An 11,067-nucleotide genomic window follows, 5' to 3' on the forward strand; every position below is an offset into this window, starting at 1 on the left:
CAATATGGTTTCATGTCTAGAAAGAGTACAACAGATGCAGTATTTGCTTTAAGGATGCTGATGAAGTACAGAGATGAGCAAAGGGAGTTGCACTGTGTCTTCGTAGATCTAGAAAAAGGGTATGACAGGGTGCCAAGTGAGGAGCTAGGGTATTGTGAATTCTCCAGGTGCTTGGGGCACATTCTTCAGGCTAAATGAGGAAGTCTGGATGGCCAGGAAGTATGCCATGGTAATGCAGGACATGTATGAGGGCTGTAAGACAGTGGTGAGGTTTGCTGTAGCTGTGACAGAGGAGTTCAAGGTGGAGGTGGATCTGCATCAAGCATTGGCTTTGAGCTCCTTCTTGCTTGCTCTGGTAATAGACAGGCTGACTTAGCAGGTGAGAATACAAGAAACCAAAGAAACAGAGACAATTATTTCAGGGGCTGTGTTAATAGATGCTTGACTGATTATGTAAAACCCATTGTAACAGACTGTAGCATAATTATTTATATTGTACAGGTGTAGTAGGTGTGTAGGTGTATGATAAAAAATATGGTTGAAAATTCACTATTTGACTATGATGTACCGCATGTGCATTCTGACTGTAGAGTGGGGACACGGGGGCAACTTTGAGCTGCTTGGTTACTGAAAAATTAGATTTTTCTAGCCTGGTGTACAATTAAATAGATGCAACATCTAGGTCAGGGCACGCTTTAAAGCACTACATCTGTAAGTGAAACAGAATTTATACAACCAAAAAGGATACAAGTCCTTAAAAAGAGATACTTCAGTTCAAAGGCATCTACCTTACATGTTAATGACTGTTGTTTCACCTCTGTCTTCTAGAAAGTTGTAGAATTTTTGATAGGAGGGAGATGTTTTTCTGTTTGTAAGGAATAGGAGGAACATCTAGCAGCTGTGGCATCTTCATTGCAGTTAGTTTTTTTTTAGGTGAATTCCATGCTGAAACATTCGGTCTGATAATTATTTAACACTCAGAAGAACAAAGGCATGCTCACAGCAAGTTATGAAGTCTCTTAAAAAGGACAAATGTAAAAGGATAACTCTCTGTAACATTTCCATCCTGTTTATACTTTTACATACGATAGAAAACATAGTAATGTAAATATGAAAAATAAAAGTCAATATCAGAAATTCATCAATATTGTAAAAGTAAATGTATTATCATTATGTTTGGTTTTTTCCCTCAACATCGGATAATAAAAGAAAATCAATAATAAAATTAGCACGTGAGACTGTGTACTTCTGCATTGCTATCAGCATATTACACTCCATTAGGTTTCCATAATTCACATCATCAAGTATTTACTTAATTATCAGGAGGCTTGGCTCTTATTCAATACAGGCTTCAGTGAAGTTGTCCTCCTTAATGTCTTCATCCCCAGCAGTGATCTGCTGGTACATACAGTGGCTTGCAAAAGTATTCATACCCCTTGAACTTTTCCCCTTTTTCTCACATTATGACCACAAACATAAATATATTTTATTGGAATGTTATGTGAAAGACCAACACAAAGTGGCATACAATTGTGAAGTAGAAAGAAAATTATAGATGAGTTTATTTATTTTTTACAAATAAAAAAATCTCTCCATCAGTCCCCAAAGGCATGGAATACAGCAACATCCACACATGATGAACAGAGCAGCCAGCACTGCAATAGAGACTAGATTAGCCTGCTCCATCTGCCAAACCATTTCTCAAAGGAGGTGAAAGTATCATCTACCTGCTGAATTTTCAGCTAGTTCTGCAGACAGTGCAGTCAAGCCTTCTACAAGACTCTTAACTAGAAAAAGAAAATACGATCACATCACTCCTGTATTAGCTTCCTTACACTGGCTGCCAGTAAGTTTTAGGATTGATTTTAAGATTTTATTAATAACTTTTAAAGCCCTGCGTGGCCTTTCCCCCAGCTATTTATCCCAGCTTCTAAAGCTTTATGAGCCTGCACGTAGCCTGAGATCCTCTGGTAGAAATCTTCTATATGTCCCTGATGTCAGAATGACAACTAGAGGTGACAGAGCTTTTTCAGTTAGAGCCCCTAAACTCTGGAACAGCTTACCCGAGGAAATAAGATCAGCTGACTCAGTAATGTCTTTTAAATCTCTCCTTAAAACATACCTGTACCGGCGAGCCTTTTGCGATCTCCATTAGATTACAATGTCTTTACGTTGGAACTGGTCTCCCCAAGGCCCGATGTGGTAGTTGTTTGTATTATTGTTTTGTTTGCATAACTGTTTCCTGCTCCCCAACCGGTCGAGGCAGATGGCCGTTTAACTTGAGCCTGGTTCTGCTGGAGGTTTCTTCCCCTAGGGGGAGTTTTTCCTCTCCACTGTTTGCCTAGTGCTTGCTCAAGTTGATCTTGTTGGGCTACATGTGTTTCTTGTCTGTCTTGTGAAGCACTTTGTAACATATGTTTAGAAAAGTGCTCTATAAATAAATGTATTATTATTATATTATTATTCTAAGGCTCAAGTAATGCTAATGTCTGAGGCTGTGTTGTGAGGTATGAATGTAACACATACAACATTCTTCGGAGACCTTCCTTTTCAATATGTTTATGCCCTTTAGTTTTACCATGACATTAACGATGTTGGAGCCAATGGCTCTGCTGTTTCTTTGAACCCATCCCTTGTAAAACTCGCTGTATAATTGCTGATTATTAACATGTAGATAATTTAACCAGTCTACATTCTACATTAATTACATTAATTTTAACCCACCGCATAAGGAATAATTCAAATCTAGCAGCAATTTGGTTTCTAGCTTTATATTCATCAGGAACATTTAATGGGCCCCCTACACCCTAGTCCAGGGGTCAGCACCTGCGGCTCTTTCATCCTAATACTTGCGGCTCCACATGGCTTGGGAAAATAAATGATTTAATTGAAGTGTATTTTATTTGTGTTAGTTCTTTTTTAAATTGTAGTTCTAAATTGGAAGATTATTGATGATGAAGATGTTGCCCATCAGAAGACCACTCTTGTTTAGAATCACAAATAGAGTGATACTAAGAAACCTTCCAAGAACCAGACAAACATGAGTTTGTCCGATAGTTACATCTATGTAAACATGAAGAAATATGCATTTGGAGTCCTGTCGATCTTCGGATCCACATACGTATGTGAGCAGCTATTCTCCATCACGAACTATGTTAAAAACAAACACCGCTCATGCCTCACAGAGAGTCGGCTTACAGTCCAGACAGATGAAAGTGACTTCGTACAGTTTTGATTTGCAGAGGCTGTGTCAGAGGTTCAGCTCCCAGATCAGGTTGGGGAGGCAGACACCCTCTCTAGCTTTAAGATAAGCTTATATAAATTACTCAGGTGAGTCTGAAACATCTTATGCTGCTATAGATGTGTCAGCATCTATAGCAGCATCTTCTTATGCTGCTATAGATGTGTCAAACTGGAAGGTTTGTGTGGAACAATGAATTCATTGTTTTTCTTTAACCATTTAAGAAAATAATTTGTTCTTATCGTTTAACTTTACAACAACTTTGTTTTGGAAATTGTACTTGCTAGACAGACTGGTATAAAGCATTTTTTAGTTTAGAGAAGCATCTACACAGTTAAAATACGTTTTATATGTTATTAATTGATAAAAGAAAAAGGACATTAAAAATGCAAAACAAAAATTGCAAATATATATGGCTTCCTATTTTTCCCAGCACCTCTCTGCCAGTGAAATGTTTTGTCCTCATCACAGCTCAATGGGTTTTTAACACCTCACTTTACAACAGTGTGTCCTGTACATCCATGCCACTCTGCTTGTAATTTCCTTACAAGCACTACCTTTCTCAGTCATGGAGCTTAAAATGCTTGTTTAGGTTAAGGAGCATTCTTCAGTCTGCATAACAGCAGAGTTCTCTTCAGTTCATAATAAGACATGTCATATCCTGATTCATCCATTTATCTGAAGCTAAAATGAACTAAAGGCAATCATTTGTTAACAATATATTTATTTAAAAAAAGATGAACATTTTATTTATTTTGTCTCAAACAGCACAAAATTATACTCATTGAAGATTCAGAACATAATTTGATGTGGATTTATACAGATATTTGGACCTATGGAAGTGGTAAGTCTGACTCTATCAACAACAGTACTGTATATGCCATTACAACACACACACACACACACACTACACTCATTCAATCCAGAAAAATATGTCTGTGATGGTTGTATAATTCAAGTAGAAGAGAGTGATTTCTTCAATTGACCAGATATAGTACTTCAACTGAAGCTCTGAAGCTTCTGTTTTTCATTTGTATAAATGTGAATATTAAGGTACCAAATTCAGCTTCAGCCCGTTGTATCCTCTCTTATGGCATAGCATTGCCATTTATCAGTTTTTCTATAATAGGTGCATTTGTGATATATTTTGCAGGTATTCAGGCTATAAGATGAGTCTCTGACCAAGGATCTTGCGGTTGATCTCAGCCAAGGCCACAGAAAATACAAAGGCCTTCTCATCAGAAAGACTGGCATAAATATCCACCTCCTTTTCTTGTTTTTCTGTGAACATAACACACAATCACAGTCACAGAAAAATCATTTTGGCAGTACTGTATATAGTATTAATAACTATGGTCATACAAATTAATCTAATTCAATTTGAAATTTAGAGTTTTTAATATAAGAATAGTGTGACTGTTAACTATAGTAAAGGAAATACTTTCAAATCAATTTAGGTTGGATTGGTTATGCATTAAACCTACCAAAAGTAAATAGAGGTAGAACTGAAAATATTAATAGAGTCATGTAATTTTTATGCAAATATGAATTTTTTTCTCTTTACAAATAAACAAATTTGTGCCTGTGGTTTTCTAAATAGTGTGCATGTCTATTTGTGATGCTATATTTTCCATAATACTATTTTTGTATACATTTTAAACATTTTAAACTACAACGGTGTAGCAGTTCAAGCCAACTAAAGTTAGAAAACTTACCTGTGTATAACATTACCCTGTACACAAAATCATTTACTGAAACATTTTTTATGACAGAATAACTAAGCCTAACCCATTTGTAATAGGCAACTGTAAATAATCATTTAGTTATTTTACCTCTATCTTCTTCCTGTTTCTTAAGACCCACCGATTTTGGTCTGCCCCGTCCCCTACGGATAGGATCTGATTGACTGTTAGTCCGGGATCTTCTTCTGTTTTCCATGTCACTGGTTAAAGGAGAGTCGATTCTCTCTCTGCGAATGCGCTCTGTCCTCCTTCGCTTGAAATCCAGCTTGTCTAAAGCAAAAAATATTTATGATTTATGACTGATTAGTTGATTAATTATTGGGATATGATTTTTTGATGATTTATTATGCCCAGGGTGTGCAATTATTTTTGTAGCATCACAGTAGCACATGAGAGAGAAAATTACATTAAACGCAAATTACATCTTTTCTATCCAGTCACATTAGTGTGGCGATAGCTGTGGGTAGAAATGAATGTTTGTATCTGTTGGTTCTGGCTCATAGCTGCCTAAAAAGACAGCCAAAAGACAGCACATAGAACTATGAGTGTAGTAGATGGGAAATCAGATAGGATCAGGTACTTTCCCCAGACAGTACTTCCAATGATTTTACTACTAACTTTAACCATCCTGTTTAATCAACTTGTCTGTTTAACAATGAGAGACCCAAACCAACAGATACGATAAAATGTTTCAATCTTTCAATCACAGCTGTGTAAAACAGTGTCTTTAAAGTTCTGTAAACCTGAAACTTCATATACTGAAAAGACACCAGTTTGTTTTGCACAGCATTTGTTTGTAGTCTATCATGGTGCACAAGTATTTGAAGGTCTCAACTGTATCTACAGTCTGGCCTTTTATTAGAGTGCTACCAGAATGTGGTGCATTACAACTAAATATACAATATAAGTATTACTGTGTTATCTGCAGATTTTGAGATATGACAATTTTAAAACCTGCTGATACAGTTGTCTGTGTATAAGAAGTATAAGAGGAGAGAGAGCACAGCCCTGTGGTGAACCAGTTGATACTGTGGTCAGGTCTGAGATATGTCCCTTCAAAGACTTCAGCTGTTGCTCTGTAACTGTAACGTTTTTCTTACTTCATCGAGCATCATGCCTTCGAAGTGGGCTATGTGCCCACTTTATCTCCATTTACAGAGACAATTTGTCCAACTGTGGACAGATATCTAATACCTAAACTCTTTGCAGTTACTATTAAACCTTTTCAACAAACATGACATTGGTGCTATTGCTGGTTTAAAGTTAGTTCCACTTGGAATCCGGTTTTCATTTTCTATGGGCTAGAGAGCCACTGTCATTACCTCACCATAACAACAACAACAATAATAATAATAATAATAATAATAATAATACATTTTATTTAAAGCGCCTTTCAAAACACTCAAGGACACTGTACAAATACAAGCACTAAAGTAGATTACAGTGAGTAGGCGATCTTAAATAGGTAGGTTTTGAGTTTGTATTTAAAGATAGGAAGAGAGTCAGTGTTACGGATGTCCTGTGGTAATGAATTCCAAAGAGTAGGGGCAGAATGGCTAAAAGCTCTGCTCCCCATGGTGCTAAGACGGGCAGGGGGGACATTGAGGTGGATGGTGGAGGAAGATCTGAGTAAACGAGAGGAGGTGGCAATGTGAAGGAGATCGGACAGATATGGGGGGGCGAGGTTGTGAATAGCCTTAAAGGCATACAGAAGGATTTTAAAGTCAATTCTGTATTTGACCGGAAGCCAGTGGAGTTGTTGAAGAACAGGGGTGATGTGTTCGGATGTGGAGGTTTTGGTGGTGATGCGAGCGGCTGAGTTGTGGACCTTATGAAGCTTATGAAGCGATTTTTTTGGGGAGACCGAGGAGAAGAGAGTTGCAGTAGTCAATACGAGAGGTGACAAGGCTATGAACAAGGATGGAAGTCGTAAAGTAAGCAGACCTGGTGATGTTGTTGATGTGGGATTGGAATGATAATGAGCTATCGAGGATGACACCAAGACTCTTGACCATCTGCCATATCATTATCTCACCATGTATTAACTAAGCACAACAGCAAGCAGTACAATGTCTCTGTACAAGTGTTGCCCCTTGCTTCACAAGTCTAAAGTTGCATCTGAACACTACTGGCTTGGTAGAAAATGGATGAATATAACCCTTTAGAGCTACATGCAAATCAACAAGTCTTTATCATAGATCTTCTGATTAACTGATAAGTGAAGACAGTCTGAGTCACACCTCCTTCATTGCTTATAAACCTAGTATTTCACAAACTTTTTACACCACTACTTTACATGTTTAATGGGTCTGTTCAGAAAAGAAAAGAAAAAAAAAAAGTTAGACTATTTAGTCTTAGAAATACTGTTTGTTTATATTTGTAACTGATTGATGCACAAAACAAACAAACAAACACATTGCCAATAGTTCACCCTACTTATTCTTGCCAATGTATTTAGCTGAACCTTACCTGCTATTGCTGGAGAGCGCTCATTTAACTTGGCATTAAGGAGTTTTCTGCTAATAAACACATAACCACATGGACAGGACTTGCATGCAACTGGAATCTAGAGGGAAAAAAAACAAGAAACAAAACTAATAATTACTGTTACTTCATTATGAAAGATTAAGAAACACTGCCAGATCATCAAGTGAAAATGAGACAGGATCTAATGTCCAGTCTGTGTCCAAAGTGCAGATAATTAGCTAAGGTTGATGAACTTGAGAAGATTTGTACTTAAATAAAACAGAATTGATCACAGCTTGTTCTCCTGAAAATTCATCTTGGTGAGCAGGTATTGTATAATGCTTCAAGGTTAAGGTCTGTTCAGTTTGGACCACAAAATCCATGAAAGCAAGGCGTTTCCTCTAAAATCTTCCTGTGCTAAGTTAATATCCATTTTAATATCCATCAGGTGTCACCCATATACCTAAACGGCACCCTTTTCCCATGAAGGTAAACCGACTGCATTTTAGCAGGGAATGTAAATGCTAGCCATTAATTTGTTCTCAAACAATAGAAATGGTAAGTCGCAAATAATTTGACATAGGGCGAAAATTTCACTCATCACTATTCATCACGATAATGTTTTTCATATCAGTCATTATCACTATTTCTCTCTCCTATTACTATTTTACTCCTAAGTGAGATTTACAACAGTTTAAATCTGTCATTTGTGACCATGCTTACTGGTATTATGTCTTTTGCAATTAAGTAGGCTATTACATGTATGACATTCCTGGGTATCATTGGTTTTTTTTCTTTGTTGCCAAGACATGGCACTGGAAAGTGGAAACCATCAGATCTGTTGTTGCATTAGTATCACAGTGGTTGTTTTATGGGAACCATCCGCACTTTCTTGGGTCTGGGAATATACAGTCTTGCATTGTGCATACTCCAAATGATAGTACTGCTTTAGATGGTGAAGAGATTAATGTTATTACCTGTCTTTGTAAAAACATCGGACTTTAAATCTCCACACTGCTAAAGTTCTCTGACCCTTCTACTTAACATGACCTTTGTCGTTGGAGCTTTGGCCGTGTCCTTCGGGATGTTTTCTTTGGCAACGCTGTCGCTCGACTTTTCTGTTAACATTGTCTGTTGTTATTTTCTCTTATCTTGCTCCTGCTCCTGACATTTTGCTGTGCATGGCTGCATTAGTCAAAACATTAGCAAGTGTGCTAGCAACAGCTGATGACACACACAGTAAGAGCTGTGTGTGTCACACACACACACACACACACACACACACAGTAAGAGCTGTGTGTGTCACACACACACACACACACACACACACACACACACACACACACAGTAAGAGCTGTGTGTGTCACACACACACACACACACACAGTAAGAGCTGTGTGTGTCACACACACACACACACACACAGTAAGAGCTGTGTGTGTCAACCTAACTTGACGTGGCTGTAACTTTTCCAGCCACATGATTGGCTCGTGTGGGGCTGTTCTCATTATTACTGGCTTTTCGGGTCAAAACATAGATGGAAATTATAGTAACCATATCTGAAAGTTCTATCAGGATAAAAGTATTTCATGATAGGTATCTTTAGTTTTTATTGCCTTTACAGCCCTACATTGAAATTTAACACATTAAATAAACAAACACAGGTGACATATTTTTGAATGCTAAAATATCGACGACATCCCATTTTCTTTTCCACAAACATTTCTGATCTTGCAGTTCAACATTCAGTTTTGTGACTTGAGTATTATTAAAGTTTTTAATGGTTGGGTTCAGACACACTGTGTTAGCCTCAGGGAAAGACTGTGGCCTGGGTTAATAGAGACAATTCAACAGTAACTACACCCAACGTCTGGATTAAAATTAAACCCCAAACACAATCTAAACTTTAAGCAAAGTACTTTTCTTTCCTAAACCCATTCCAGCATGGGACTCTAGGGATAAGACGTACAATGTACAATTTAGTCATTAAATAAACCTTTGTAAATGAATACCAAGACAAAATTGACACTTTGAGAGGATTTATTTAAGTGATCTGTGTATTGATGCTTTAGTAAAAATGCAATTGTACATACAGAGTAGAACTTACTGTTTTTCTTCTTGGCTTAGCTATTTTTCTTGTTTTGTACCTCACTTGTTAGTTGCTTTGGATTGGGCAACATTTATAATATTCCGTTGAAGAAATCAAGAAACGCTTCATTTCCCCTAAGTCATGAAGTACGTTAATAAAAAAAAGCTTAAAACTCCTTTGAAAACAGACAAGCATATTATTGGTTTTGTTTTTTAGTTTATTTGCAATAAAGACATGCAATATCAGATCACTCGCCTCTGATTAAAGCTTCTAGGATTATTTTATTATTTTGTCTTTTCTTAAAAGTGAATTGTCATGACTTGAAAGGACAAAAAGTGAATGACGTGCACAATAAGAATATACGTTCATAAAATACATATTTCCTTACCTGTTGGTCGCATTCAGGACAAGACTTAGTAGCCATTTTGACTTTCTTTGTTTTATTCGCTGACATAGTCTGTTTCCTCACACACCCCGATCGATCAACGGTAGCTACGACTTCTCCCTGCTACTCATGGACAGCAACTGAGTTGCTCCAACTAACACTAACGTTAACGATCAAGATGCATGAAAGAAAAACACGCCGATGTAAAAATAGGAGCACACTGAACGCGTAATAACAAAATTAAGGTTGTGAGCATGCGCACATTGAGCAGGCTCACAGCCTCTTCTTCGTCTTTTTCTGTCGAGTGGGACACTATCGTCACCGACTGTTCGTCTTCTTCTGTGGAGCTCGGCGGCATCGAGATGTTGCTGCCATCTGCTGGTAGTATTAGTTATTGCATCATCTTACTCAAATTCTATTCACAAGTTCAGATCTTCCTAAAAAATGATATACACGTCCTCTTTCTATTTCTCTATTCAATTCTGTTCAATTCAAGTTTATTTTGTTGTTATCTGTTATGACTTACCAAATCATGACAGAATTATCTAAAGGAATTTCACAAAATAAGAAATGAACCTTATAAACTCATAGAAAGAACACAACAATCGAATTGAGCAAGCATTGGGCAAAACTGTTTAACGGAAGAATACTTCAACAGAACCAGGTTCAGGGGTGAGTGGACAGTAGAGAGACAAGAGGACAGTAGACAATAACAAAACAAAAAATAAAAACAAAAACAGATAGGGCACGATTAGGCACCTTCTAGCCAGTGGGACCTAAAACACTCACTTCCTCTTTTCATGTTTCCCCATTAAATGTAATGTACTGTTCAAATGAGTGTGTCCTCACATTAATCTGGTAAAAAACATTTATTCCTGTCTGTTTTATACCCCACCCTCTGGCCTCTCCCACTGTGCCCTAAATTATTTACAAATGCTTTCGCTCCCGGTCCTAGCAACATTGCAACTTTCACAATTTAACATTTATATTTGTATTTTTTATTGATTTATACCTTGTTTGGCCAATTTAGCTACTCTCTCATTTCCAGCTATGCCTGCATCAGCAGTAGTCCACACAAGTCTAATATTAATTTCCTGACTTAATGCTTCTAAATACATTTTTTTTTTTTACGTCAAGTCCTGCC

General features: G+C 37.3%; 1 protein-coding gene across 2 annotated transcripts; it reads right to left on the minus strand.

Annotated features, from left to right (window-relative positions):
- Nucleotides 1-3,948: 3,948 nt before the first annotated feature.
- Nucleotides 3,949-10,209, minus strand: c3h16orf87 (chromosome 3 C16orf87 homolog). Of its 2 annotated transcripts, none has more exons than XM_026378977.1 (4): nt 9,927-10,209; nt 7,453-7,549; nt 5,105-5,253; nt 3,949-4,522 (listed from the first exon to the last, which is right to left on the minus strand). In XM_026378977.1, exons 1-4 carry the CDS (start codon nt 9,990-9,992, stop codon nt 4,310-4,312), a joined length of 525 nt encoding a protein of 174 aa, XP_026234762.1. In that variant the 5' UTR covers nt 9,993-10,209; the 3' UTR covers nt 3,949-4,309. The 2 variants fall into 2 exon arrangements, with proteins under 2 accessions (XP_026234762.1, XP_026234763.1); XM_026378978.1 differs by having other exon boundaries at nt 5,074-5,253; nt 9,927-10,207.
- Between the last annotated feature and the right edge of the window lie 858 nt (nt 10,210-11,067).

The sequence above is a fragment of the Anabas testudineus genome, chromosome 3 (assembly GCF_900324465.2).
Source record: "Anabas testudineus chromosome 3, fAnaTes1.2, whole genome shotgun sequence".
Lineage (NCBI taxonomy): Eukaryota > Metazoa > Chordata > Actinopteri > Anabantiformes > Anabantidae > Anabas > Anabas testudineus.

What these genes read in the sequence shown, in the direction of transcription:
- c3h16orf87 (XM_026378977.1), bottom strand. Translation starts at nt 9,992, where the DNA reads ATGTCAGCGAATAAAACAAAGAAAGTCAAAATGGCTACTAAGTCTTGT. An exon ending in GTCCTGAATGCGACCAACAG is followed by an intron (nt 7,550 to 9,926) that starts GTAAGGAAATAT and finishes TTTTCCCTCTAG; the next exon opens with ATTCCAGTTGCATGCAAGTC. An exon ending in GACGGGGCAGACCAAAATCG is followed by an intron (nt 4,523 to 5,104) that starts GTGGGTCTTAAG and finishes TTATGTTCACAG; the next exon opens with AAAAACAAGAAAAGGAGGTG.